This window comes from Cololabis saira, chromosome 1 (genome assembly GCF_033807715.1).
Source record: "Cololabis saira isolate AMF1-May2022 chromosome 1, fColSai1.1, whole genome shotgun sequence".
Taxonomy (NCBI): Eukaryota; Metazoa; Chordata; class Actinopteri; order Beloniformes; family Belonidae; genus Cololabis; species Cololabis saira.
This window is the reverse complement of record NC_084587.1, coordinates 23,077,429-23,090,915: the sequence shown is the minus strand read 5'-3', so window position 1 is coordinate 23,090,915 and position 13,487 is coordinate 23,077,429. Positions and strand designations below refer to the sequence as shown.

The following is a 13,487-nucleotide window of genomic DNA, read 5'->3' as shown; positions in this document are numbered from 1 at the left end:
TATTACTTCATAAAATGACTTTTGTCTGGCAGCCTGACATGTATATCTACAAAAATAGTTGGCACGCTTTGATAAGTCACTTGTGTGTCCCCAGTTGGCCTCTGTTTGCATGAAGAGGATGTTCTTTCCAGAGTTTGATTGAGAGTTTGGCAAGTTTCCTATTTGACTCTATTTTGGGAGCTTCACAGAAAACACGCCAATAACCCGAGGCCTAGTGGGATTTACATAAAGCAAGACCGAGTGAATACTTGTCAATGTTATCGTTTCAAGACAAAACCTGGCACGGGATGCACACCTTAGTAAAGATAAATGGCACATGAAATAAGGGCTTTGGTAAACAAGCAAAAGTTGCAAGGTTAACAAATCGAGTCAGTGCTTTTTTTTTTTCTTCCTTTTTAGTTAAAATCTGATTAATCAGTGTATGAGAATTATTTACTTCGTTTAAATACAATGTTGTCATTTCATCATTCTTATCCCTGTCTGCGCCGTGTGTATCTGTGTGTGTTAGGTTTCCGGGGACTGCCCATTGAGGACCAAATCACCCTGATCCAGTACTCATGGATGTGTCTGTCCTCCTTTTGCCTCAGCTGGCGCTCCTACAAACACACAAACGGACAGATGCTCTACTTTGCCCCCGATCTCGTCTTTAATGAGTAGGTCTACACTTTCATATCTTCAAAATGACTCTGTCATTATGAAATAACACAGGGTATTAACAATTAGCAGGGGCCCTAATGTTTAATAGTTAGCAATGCTGATTTATCATAAAATTATAATTACAGCTCAATGCACCGAAATACCAAGCACATGCAAATCTGTAGATTCTCATAAAATACACCTGATCTCATTTTAAATGCTCTTGTAGGATGGTTATCATACAACAATGCCCCTTAAACATTTTTAAAAAGCTGTATTTGTTGTTAAACGCTCAGTGATAGGTTGAACAGCCAGGAATGACGGTAAGTGTTAGTCGCTTTTTCAATTTTCAGTCAGTCATCTCATGTAAATTTAGGATTAAACATTTCGTCTGACTCTGCTATTTTAAGCAGTCCATTAAGATAAATGAAAGCTAGTCAGACCAGAATGAGTTTTAGTGGCAATGACGTTGCTTTCCGGATGTCACGACATAGTTTAAACAAGGTCAGAGTCATGCAGCAGAGTTCTGCCCTTGCATGAGGAGAAACTGTACATTTGTACTTTGTGATGGCTCTATATGCGCTGGCAGAGATGATCAAAGCCTTGCTGGAGCACAAACAGCCCACTTGATCTATGTTAATTTGTATGAACAGGAGGGCAAGTGGAAAGGGAAAGTAGTCTATGTGGGCCTTTAATCTGGTTGGAGCTGCAGTGCATTGCCACTGATGAATTGAATGTTATAGAATTAATCAAAGTGCAGAATATAAACCTCTGTAGGGTTTCTACTGGAGAGGAACCGGATCAATCAGGGCCAGGTTTTAAAGTTCCAACTAACAGCTTGTATGACTCAAAGTCAGTGGGTCAGCTTGTCCCAAATAAATAAACAGGAGCAATACAACTGCAAAATGTATCAGTGGGTGCTTGTTTAAAAGCAGTTATTTTCCACACAAGGGTGTTTTTATCTAGTGGTTCCCAGCGGGGAGTACCCGCCCCACCAAAAGCGTCCCCAAACATTACAGAGGGTGGAGGAAGTTTTCTCCTCGTAGAGCTTGTTAATTCATTTTTTGTTTTTAACTTGTACAAACATCATAACACTCCACTGGATTATGAAAAGACTTTGTGAGGATGAAGCCGATCAAACACGGCTGCTACACACAAGTATGCCGGTTGTTGCATGGAAATGTGCTCGCGTGCCCTGTGGAGCTGAAGGAAATTAAAGAGCAATTGAAAATGCAACTGTGTATAAACAGCTGACTAATTTGAAAAAAAAAAAAAGTAAACCCTGTACCTTGCATTTATCCGGTACAATCAGACCATCAATTGCAAAATAATTCCTCAATCAAACTTAATAAACTCCAATTATGCTCTTTATGTGGCAACTTCAGTAGAGACTTTGAAACATCAAACACAGTCACAGCTATTTCCACTGTAGGTGAAAACATGACAGTGTATGTGACAGTTTACACCTCCCTGACCCCTACATTTGAGCACGCTTGGACAGGAAATTTGATTCTGTTTTGTTGGTGTTGATGTGACCTCTTTGTCCTTGGACAAAGAGGTCATATGTTGGACCTCCATAGTTTCAGTCTTAAGGATGTCCTTGGCTATAATGTTAAGCCTCACCCTCTCTAACTGATTCCTGGTCAAATATTTTCTAGAGAACACAAAACAAGGAGTTTTTGTTTGTTCCCATTTTATATTTTTAATTTAAATACATCGTTGAATGATCACAGTTCTTTAAGAGTTGTAAGTCATTTGATTAGTCGACTGAGCAGATTTTGGAGAAAAACAGATTTTCTCATTAAGCAACTGCTATTTTAATAACTTTGTATAATCCACCACCATCAATTGAGTAAAACTATTTTTCTTCCATGTGCTATGCTTTAATGCAGCCTAAGAGATGCACTCCCACTGACAGAAATGGTTGTTGATCGTGGCCTCGATGTTGGTCACATGCCGGCTACTCTGTCAATGTCACCTGGATGCCATGACCATCCCTCTTGTCTCTTTTTGTGGGCAAAGTGCTTGTTATTAATGTGCTCAAGTTGGCTCTCAGGGTTATTGATGACCAAAGTCAAATATAGATCCAAAAAGGGTCCATAACTTTGCTAAGTACAGTTAGTCTGCAGGGAAGGTGACAATATTCTCTTGTATACCGAACAACATAAACATTTTCTCTTTTTTTTTTTTTTTTTGCCTATGACTACAAGACATTTATTTTGCAGAGTTTCCACTTTCTCAGCTATAGGACTGAAATCAGTCTTTGATTAAAGTACCGCAAAATCAAAAGGCCATTTGATATTAAAGCCATGGCAAGACTTCAACTGTTTCATTATGTTTCATTCAAAACGTATGCATCTTAGATATGAAATGCAAGTCTATTTTGCGGAAACAAAAATAAAATAAAACATCCATCCGTCTATACCTGCTTCTTCCTGTTTGTGGTCACGGATCTGCTGAAGCCAATCCCAGCTGTCTGTGGGTGAAAGGCAATCATTTCAGGCCCATTTCAGCAAAAAAAACTAAAAGACATATAATCAAAACAATGCTTCTTTAAAAGAACACAGACAGCAAACACTTCACACCTAAAAGTACCCAGCAAACCAAATATGTTTGCATTTTTTTTGGTATATCTTCTACGCTATTAATCATCTACTGTAGGCAGCAATCTATTGCAAAAGAATATTGAAGAACAGTTTTATTTGTATTGGTGCTCATTATATTTTAGACCATGTTATCACCTTTATAACAATAACAGATTGTATTTTTATCTTGCACCTAATGCTTTGTCTAATTATATGCTCCTTCTCCGTGACCTTTAATGTAAACACAGATATCAGAGCTGAAACAGAAAGTCAGGTGGGACCTGCTCAAACTTGTGAAGTTGACTAGTCAGAGCAGACTGGGGATGTTTTTTTTTTGCTAAAGGCTGGTGTTAGTGTCTGAATTCGTACAAAATGACTTTTTCTATTGATGAGAGTGAATTAAGTATACATTATTATGCTCTAATTATGTGGTTTTACACAGCTTGCTACATGCCTTTGGGGGAGAAAACTTTAATAGACACATGTTGTTTTACAGTGCAGTTACAAAGTCAGCTCAGTTTTCATACACACTGGTCCACCTACTGAGAGGTTTGGACGCTAATTACACTTTTTCTGGTGTCTCCACACATTTATACATTTTTTATATTGTTTAAAAAAAACAACAAAACATGGAATTTTACAATTGTTTTTGTTGCGTTTTTTTAAATTAATTTTATTTTCTTCCTTATTTTTTGAGCATGCTTTTCTGAGGAAAATAATTTTGCCCGCAGTCTCACTGGGTCTGAGTTTTATGTTCTTTATTGTATCTTTTACCTTGGAAGTGGAGAGAGCATTCGAAACTGTGAAAGAAGGAGTGAGAAGAGGACCGGTCTGCAGAGATACAAGAAAATGAGAGAAAGGGAGGAAAGGAAAGAGAGAGAGAAGGAGAGATTGCTGCCTTTTTTCATTCCTTCCCAAAACCAGAAGCCCATTTTGGGCAGTGATTCAGCAAAATTGATTTCAGGAGAGTTAGGGAGAGAGAGGGGGGGTGACTTTAGAAACTCTAGTCCAAAGTTGTATCAAATGATAATATGCTTTACTTTGCAAAACTGTTCACATACACAGTAGCCTATACTCAACAGGGAAACAGTTCCAGTCAGACTACTCAGTTTATCAGTTATTTGGTGAAGCCAACAGCTGCACAATAAAGACAGTAAGGGCTTGTCTTATGCTATAGTGTAAATGTAGGCATTGGTTTTCAGTCAGATGCTGCGGGTACCCCCATATAGAATATTTAGTTTTGCTGCTATCAAAATTATTTCTCTGACATTCTTCCCACCAATGTAATAATGTGGTTTCCATGTCTTGGGGGTAAAACTTTAACCTTTTTTAAGGTCAAAGCACACCACTTACATTTAATCACTTTAGTCTTGACATGATGGCAATTTATAGCAGCAGCATCCAATACCAGAGAGTCTTTGGCATTTGCAGAGCATATTTCTTTTTGGCTTCTGCTTTATTCCCTCTGCTGTTTCTTTCCTGTTTTTTGTGAACTATGTGATGTAACCCAGATCATTTTACTGATAAAATGTCTGGAGAAGAAAGAAAGGGAAAAAATAAGGGCATAAAGAGCACGTGCAGACACACTGTTGTGCATATTCCCGGTTGGAAAACATGTGCATGTGTAGTTTACATGCTGCATCTACGTAGCATAACACTATGAGCAATGGCAGACAGAGCATACGCCATTGCTCATAATATAAACTAATGTGGAACGACATTCCCTTTTATATAGGTATTTCTGTGATGACAAGGGTTAAATAGGAAGTCTTATGTGGTCTTTAGTTTTGGTGCATCTGTGTTGTGATACTGTATGCAGTGCTCTGCAATCTGGGTAGATTTGGTATTCTGCTCTTGCCCCAGACAAACAGGTACCTCCTCCGCACCGTGTGGAAACAGTTCCACAGGACTGAACTACCTTGGGAGGAATAAAGTGAGAAATCCAATTAGTTTTGACAAAGATAAAAAAGGTGTGAATGAAGTGAGCATAAATGGAAAGCTGTCTATGCCTGATGATTGGCACTTATGTAATCCGACCAAACACAGTTTTGGTAGCCCTAACAAATTCTGCATTTTCTGAAGCTTGAAATGTTTCTTTTTGGCAGGGACCGTATGCGACAGTCGGCCATGTATGACCTGTGTCTGGGCATGAGACAAGTCAGCCAGGAGTTTGTTCGTCTGCAGCTAACCTACGACGAGTTCCTCTCAATGAAGGTTCTCCTGCTTCTCAGCACAGGTAGGTAGTGAGCCGCCGGCTGGAGTACAGGCTAAAATGTATTCTCTCTACATATATCTGCTGACACTTTCTTGCTATTCGACAAACTGTATGCCGCGCTGTTTCCACAGAATTTGTGTGAACAAAAACAAAATGGAATAATTTAAAAATCCAAATGCTCTAAACACTTAACTGTCTTTATCAACATAAAGCATCAAAAATGCATATTAAAACACAGACAAGATTTAAAAAAAACAATGACAGCTTTTCTGGTTTGAAGTTCATTTCAGACAGACGGACACTAAGTGGAAGATTGGTCTACAATCTGAGTAGTCAAAACATGACATTATTTATGGAAATAATGTAGGCAGAGCGGGGGGAGGTGGTTGGGAGTTTTTAACAGCTCACAGCTCAAAAGTCAGCAGCTGCAATTGTATGGGAGTGCACCAGTGCAGATTTTCTTTTTCTAAATTGGGTTAGATGGCTTAAAAAGAAAAAAAAACGTTGGCCATTATTAGCACTTTACAAGAACTGACACATTTTTATGTGATGGGCTTGAAATGGGAATTATATTCCTCTGTCTAGTCACACTTTTAACTGTTTTCCAGGACTGAATATTGTTTTCAGTCATCCACAAGTGTTAAGAGTAGTCATCTGTTGATTTGTGTTCATGCGATTTTATTAGCAACATTTAATTTAAATGTAAATAATTTTCTCTGATTCTGATTTTGTGCCATGTAAATTGTACCAACATTCCCCAAAGTCCATTCATACTTTAGATGCTTTTTTTCTCATTTACAATGCTCACTTTTTTGTAAAAATATATTCCCTGTGCCGTAGTACATGCATTTACACTTTATCAAGATATATTTCAGATATAGAGCAAATGTTAAGTATGAACTTGTATTATTATAGTATGGTAGCTTAGCACTACAGAGGTGGGCTTGGGTCTGGAGGCTCAAATTTGTAGCAAAAGTCTCATGTGTCCTTTCCATGTTGTTGTTTGGTGTGAATTTCCAATAACCATGTGAATATGGTTATATTCCTGTTTTGGATTGAAACTCCCAACTTCCTTTACCAAAAGACTGCTTTTCACATACGAAATGTGCTGATAAGGGGTCTCAAGTTCTATTCCAACACGCACCTTTGAGATAGTGTTGGCAAGAGCTGCCCTCCCAGCACCCACAAGTAAAGTATGATAGATCACGCTTTAATCTCATTCTTGATAATCCTTTAGCACATATCACAAGTGTGAAAACGGGTTTGATGTTGTATACATTGGTTGAAGCAGCAACGTGTAGTGGAGGCAAAGTAAAAGGTCTATACTTCATTTTTAATTACTCATGGTAAATAACATATCCATATCACTGAAGAAGGTGCTTCCACGCGCTGACAGAATGCACCCATAGGCACTGCAGCCTCACAGGTAAAATATTTTGGACTATGTTTTCCAGCTGGAAACTGAATATGGTTTATTTTTTCCCCCACCAACCTCTACACAGTATCAAAAGCTTCTGTCACTTCAATCGTAACAGTTACATTTATTTTGAGACTTAAGTGTCAAGTCAGATATTTTGTAGTTTAAAAAAAAGTAACCACAGTAGTTACATCTAAACTGGAACACAAAACTTGTCCAAGTTGTGTAGGTTTTCTTTGAACATTTTGAGAAGACACATTTGGGAGGGGAATCTAGGAATTTCATGCAAAGAATGTATTTCTATCAATCTGGTGAATAATTATCCAGTACTCTGCGGCTGTTTTTGGTATGAATTTATGACGAAGTATGTCTTTATTTATGTAAAGGAAAACACAATCCAAGCACCAACTCTTGTTATTTAATCCATTACAATTGATGGCACTTCCCAAACATGCAGGCAGCCAGGGGGGCTGTTGTCATAAACCTGCGTGTGCGGCCCTAGAAGGAACAAGGCAACCTGTCACTGTTGACTGAGATCACAACACTAAAGGCAGGAGCTTGAGGCTGTAATTCAAAAGGAAAAAAGAAAAAGAAAAGAAATGGGGGGAAAAAAGCAGATGGAAATGATTGCTTCTAGGAGTGATGTACCAACAATGCACTAATTTATGAACTCGAACACTGCCAGCTCATTTCAATAATAACCAAAGCAATTTACAAATAGCAGCACAAAATAGGTGAGGGGTCACAAATATACAGACCTAAAGATAATCTGCTGCAGGTACCACACTAACGACACAGGCTGCCTTTGCCGCATGTCATTTACCGAAGATAAAAGGCTTTCAGTGAGGGTGACCTTGCTTACAACTTGTTCAGGTGTTGGAAAAATGTTGAGCTTAGAGAGTGTTTATCAGCCTACATCATTAGATAAGCATGTGCTTTCACATACAGGTACTTGTCATAAAACCTTTAGCTTAGTGACATTTAAAATACTTAATATTTTTCACTGTTCAGGACCATGGATAGTGCTCAATTATTTCGTGACAAAAGCAAATTGTGATGTTGCAGAATTTTAATAAATAATGATGATAAAAATCGTTTTAAAAATAATTTAAAAAAATTACCTTTTAGGCAGCTGTCACTACACTCTTCGTTTTCTGAACAATAGGCCAACCTTTTATGGTTTGAAACCCATGCATGACTTTTTGAGGGGCCTCCAGGGCTTTTGGGAACATTGTATTCATCAGCACTCTTCCAGTTAGAGCATTCAGGATGAAGGACGAATCAGTTGAATATATACACTATGAAAGCAAAGCTACAGAAGCCAAAGCACAGGTATTGCAAGATTCTGTCCATCTCCTGTGGACTTTTGATGAAACCTTTTATTTCATCTATTTATTTATTTTATCTGCCTCGTCTGGTTTATCTTGTTTTTGTTTTTGCTTTCTCCATGTTAAAAGCATACCAAGCAGAATATTTCTAAGGAGAAAAAAAGTAATACTTCTAAATCATGTCTTGCAACCAACTACATGGTATGCTATTCTATTTTTAGCCAGAAATATCCTCTCAACCAGCACTGCTGGACCCCTTTCGCTAAGGAACAATCCCTAAATCGATTAGCCCTGCCCCAGTAGAGTCTTGCATACCCATTTCTAATCACTATTCAAATTAAATTTCTCATCGACTATTCAAACAATAACAAAATGGTCTGGTTGATCTCCATAACCTTCCCATCAGCCCATGATGCAAGTGGCTCTAAGATCTGAACCACCGAAGAGTTGGTGCCACAGTAACACTTGTTTTGCTGGTGGAGCCAGTGTTTAATAGATTAAAATAGGGAGATTTGCGTGTAAATAAGGCCCTAGCTCTGATCCATCTGAGGAAACTATTTGACCAAAAAGGTGAAACAGAAAAGTTTTAACAAGCTAGTTTAGAGGGAATGAAACTGGGAAAAGACATCCTTCCCTTTTCCTATTTTTCTTACTTTTTTCCCTTTTGTTTCCAAATTCACAAAGTAAAACAGTGTGCTTTGACTCAAAGTACAATCAGAAGTGAGCAACAAGCTGTGTAGGTCTGTGGAGCTTTGCATGTGACAGGGTGGACATTGTCGCTGCACAGCAGAGGTGCATATGCAGCAGTCCTGCAGCTGCAGCTTCAAACACAGACCAGGATCACAGTAGAGATCAACAGAGCTGGTTCAGATGCAGTTTGTGCCAACATTTCTTTGATTGTAGCATGATAACAAGGAACAGCAACTGAAGCAATAAGCAAACTAGGCAATTTCTTCATTGCAGAGGACTGCATTCATGTCCCTCTCTGAATCCTCTGCACTGACTCAGTTAATATAGTTCATAAACACGTGAAGGGTGAATATAATGGCAAATAAAGGAGGGGAAGTCATTTAGTAAACTTTTTATTATAATGATGGCTTAAGCTTCATATGATTGTGACATGTGGGAGAGTCAATGTGAAACTATTTCTTTGAAATAAACTCTTCAATTAGGGAGCTCCAATTCGCTATAATTCGATAGTTGGAAAAATAAAAAAGTGGGAAAACTGCAAAAATAAGAAACACAGTGAGGAAAAAAAAGAGATTTAAAGTAGGAAATGTGAAAAACTGACAGAGAGAAAGAAACAGGTGCACAGCTATGGGGAGAAAGGGAAGACAAAGGGAGTGGTGGGATGGCAGAGCTGCTCCTTCTGTTGCTCTGGCCTCCCTCTCCTCTCCTCACTGGTCCTCTGGAGATTTTCCAGAGAGCCCTGCTGTACTTAATAAAGGCCAGTCAAGCACCAGGCAGGGCTCCAAGACTCGCTATTTTTCTGCACTTCCTTCAAACCCAGGCAGGAATTTTGAAAGAAAGGGTGTGGATAAAAGAAGCGGGGATGTAGAATCAAAACAGGGGATTCAAAGTGCTCCACAGTTAGTTCAATCTGCTGTGGTTATTGGATTTAGTCAAAATATAACTGTAAAATGTGAGCGATGGAGAGGAAGAAAATAATCATACTGTGCTTCATTTTGTCATGTCTGTTCCAAATACCACAAGATGAAGTGAATATATAGAGGTTTGGCAAAGCACTTATGATTTTTTTTTTCTTTCGAAGGAGAAGCAATCTGCTGCAGGATTTCTGCAGCACTGCGGGAAGCTCTTTTAGTTACAGTCATTCAGATATTATTGTTGGACCTTTTGGAAGGAGAAGCAATACAAATGTTTACAGAAAAGGTGTCAGAAATTGTCAACTGAGCGAGTAGTCCAGTGTTTGTGTGCGTGTGTGCGCGCTTGCGCACGAGCGCGCGTGCGTGCGTGCGTGCGTGCGTGCTCGTATGCCGATGGGCTTGTAGAAATTTCTTTGTATGCTACATAGGGTGAACGAGTGAAACACACAGAGGAAAGGCAGGAAAAATAGAAAAGAGACAAGGGCTATTATTCCTCTCTGACCTTGGCTAAGGTTCCACTGAGCCTGCGGTGTCTCATGACCCTATTTGGATTTGGTACAAGAGCAGTGGCCTGTTCAAACCAGTTAGACTCTTCGCCTCTACACAAACACATATATAGCATGTATTCCAAAAATACTTAATTCTTTTCTGCTGTTCTTGAACTATATATTTTTTTCTGTCTAAATCAGCTGATGAACCTTGTTACAGATGGGTCAGGAATTTTTTTACAAGTGTGCTAGCCTACAAATGTGGTTATTTCACTGCTTACCAGTCATTAGTCATTTTGCATCACATTTATGCAGGCATGTTTTGTTGGACAAGTCCTTAACTTTTACGTTCTTGTTACCGTGTTTCTGATACGGGCTTGTTGTAAACAATCCTAAAGAAGAATATCAGGTAATAAATCGGAACTAAAAGCTATCCTGATAGTCAGTTATGTACCAGCTACCAGAAGCAGGAAACTGCATCTCCTTTAACAACATCCATGTGATTGGCATCTCCCGGCTACATTGGTGTTTTTATTTGACATATTATTTAAAAAAATATATCATTAGCTACAATTTATAATGCAGCTACACTCTCTGGGAAATATTGCCTAGTTGAAAAGGTGCAGAGAAAATCAATTTGACACCAATTATAGTGGTATAAATCCTCTATTTTGGGGCCACTCATGGAGACACCCCTGAATGCTGGTCAGTTTCTAATCACGGTGAATGTGGGTCAGTGGGAGAAAAACAAAAGGTTCAAGCACTGCGCTGGGTTTTAGCACATTCTCATCATGTCAACCATGAAATATAGCACAGAAAACACAGCCTCTCCACTAGGGTACAATTTGTTTTCGTATCTGCTTTCCTCAGCTTCATGTATAGCCAGAGGTGTTTGTGCACCAGTGTACGATGAAAAGGATTACACAGTCAGAGATAAAAAAGGGTATGAAAAGGACGTGGCCAAACACTCACAAACATAGTTATTGACCCACAATGATCTGTTCTCCTGCAGTCCTATCAGACAATGGACATGCCTTTATCTGTCTGTCTGGGCTACATAATTCCAACAGGTCCTGTCAGGTTTTTGCTAGCATTCCTACAAGTGGCTTAGATGTATAAGACTCTCAGACTACCAAAACATATGGTAGAAAAATAAGCTTGTTTATTATAACAGATTAAATATGTGCATTCTGCTTTCTAAATGTATGATTCACAAATACCACAGCTTAGTCCCGACGTGTTTCGCCATGTCAGATTCCTCTGTGAGGGATGTTAGATGTGGAAACTGTGGCTTATGTTTTTTTCTCAACACAGTATCTGTAATCAGTGGGCATGTTTAAATACTGCTGCCTATTCGTGCTATTGAATTCCTGTTTTGTTGTAACGCAAACTAATACTTGACCGTACCTGTTTTTATACTACATGAATTATGATCATTTATTTTCTGTGCAAACAAAAAAGAGTGAAATATTGCTAAACTAATATAATTTAGCCACAAACCACAACAGACTATTTATTTTCTTTTGACTTTATTCTGTGCAGGTGGAAATCTCATAAGAAAGGAGAATCAAAAGAAAATATGTGAAGAATTTTGTAAATAAAAAAAGCATCACGGACTGTTGCACAACTTAAGAAAGTATTTGTAGAGAGAAAGGTACAAAATACCACCTAAAATGGTTAATTGTTTGGAATTTACAGTGCCAGAATGTCACCAAGTGGAAAAAGTGTTTGATTTTTTTGTCTTTTTGTGTTGTTTTCTTTATATAGAATTTGTTACAAAATGCAATAATGGATACATATCTACTTTTTTTTTTAATCTATGAATCTGACATTTTATAAATGAAAAACACCAAGGAAAAGCCCCTTAATTGAGGTACCTCAACTGTGCAAAATGTCTTGAAAAAATTTAATTTTGCAAAGTCTTGGTTGCAGACCTTCAGCAACTTAAGCGTTATGTCGGACTGATTTGATAGTTGCTTCATGGAGAGATGAGGTGTTTCTTTATCTGTTAACCGATGATAGCTTTTATGTGCTTTGTAGTCTTACATATCTCTAACTGTTTTTATTTTGCACGAAAAGAAATTGTATATTTCAATACAAACCGATAACAGTTGCAGGATCTTACACTTCATATTTGTCTAAATATCGATCATATTGATGTTATAGGTTGTATCTAGGTTGGCTCCAGTATGGATAAAACATTAAATGCTTTTTGGATGCAACTCCACTGTATAAAGAATATGTAAACATTGAATTCAGAATTTAATACCATTTAATACCAGAATCAGCTGTTACATCAGCCTTCCCTACAATTTTACTTTTCATTGACTGGGAATTGAGGATACAGAGTAATATCAAGAGAAATCTCTGTCAAGTCTTTCAAAACATTAAAAAGATTGCAACTGCTCAGCAGTCTGTGGTTGTTTTAGACGTTGTGGTCTGCTGATGCTGAGTGTGTACTGTACCTGGAGCTGGGGTGTTAATTTAGGTTTATTGGACTGTAATGCACTTTATTTAGTTTCCAGTTTTTGTCTTCAGTGCAACATTTTTTTTCTCACTTCTTTTTTTGTGAATATTTAAAAAAACAAAACAATTCCATCTGCTTTAATGTTACCTACCCAATCCTGGCTGAAGAGGTTTTCAAAAAATGGAAAAATGACTAAAAAGATTTAAACTGATCAACACTCATTGACTGTCATTGTAGAATTTTTGAGGAATCTCAATTATCCATAGGAGTGACAGTCATCATACCTGATAGTTTGGCTCTGGGACCAAATCCACATTTCAGGATGAGCTTCAGCTATAAAGCTCTTATGTAGTTTGGTACTGAGTGATGAGCGACAACCCATCCTCACTGGGAGAAAAAAAAAGCCTTTGGTGGATTCCCCTTCTTTTCTGAATCCTGATGCCTCCACCTGTAATTTATTAATACGCTGATTGGAAATATCAGCATATAAATAAAATGGGATTTTAGACTTGAAGTCTCCTACTCTCATCTCTGCCACTCTGCAAAATGATGCAATAGCAGTTGGAGATTTTAGTTGCATGTCCTCAACAAGACGACATAATCTGCAAAAGGCATAGATCCAGTAGCCACCAAGGCGTACGCCTTCCACCCGTTGGTTGTGCTGAGATATTTTGTCCATAAAAGTCATGACCTAAATCTGTGACGAAGGGCAGCCCACTTGGCAGAGTTCAGCTCCCACTCAGAACC

General features: G+C 38.3%; 1 protein-coding gene across 1 annotated transcript in view; it reads left to right on the top strand.

Annotated features, from left to right (window-relative positions):
- The window catches only part of nr3c2 (nuclear receptor subfamily 3, group C, member 2), a 90,020-nt gene that overhangs the window by 68,181 nt on the left and 8,352 nt on the right, over positions 1-13,487 (top strand). Inside the window, exons 6-7 of the mRNA XM_061718415.1 lie at positions 509-653; positions 5,327-5,457. Coding sequence (XP_061574399.1) covers positions 509-653; positions 5,327-5,457 — 276 coding nt within the window. The remainder of the gene's footprint in view (positions 1-508; positions 654-5,326; positions 5,458-13,487) is intronic.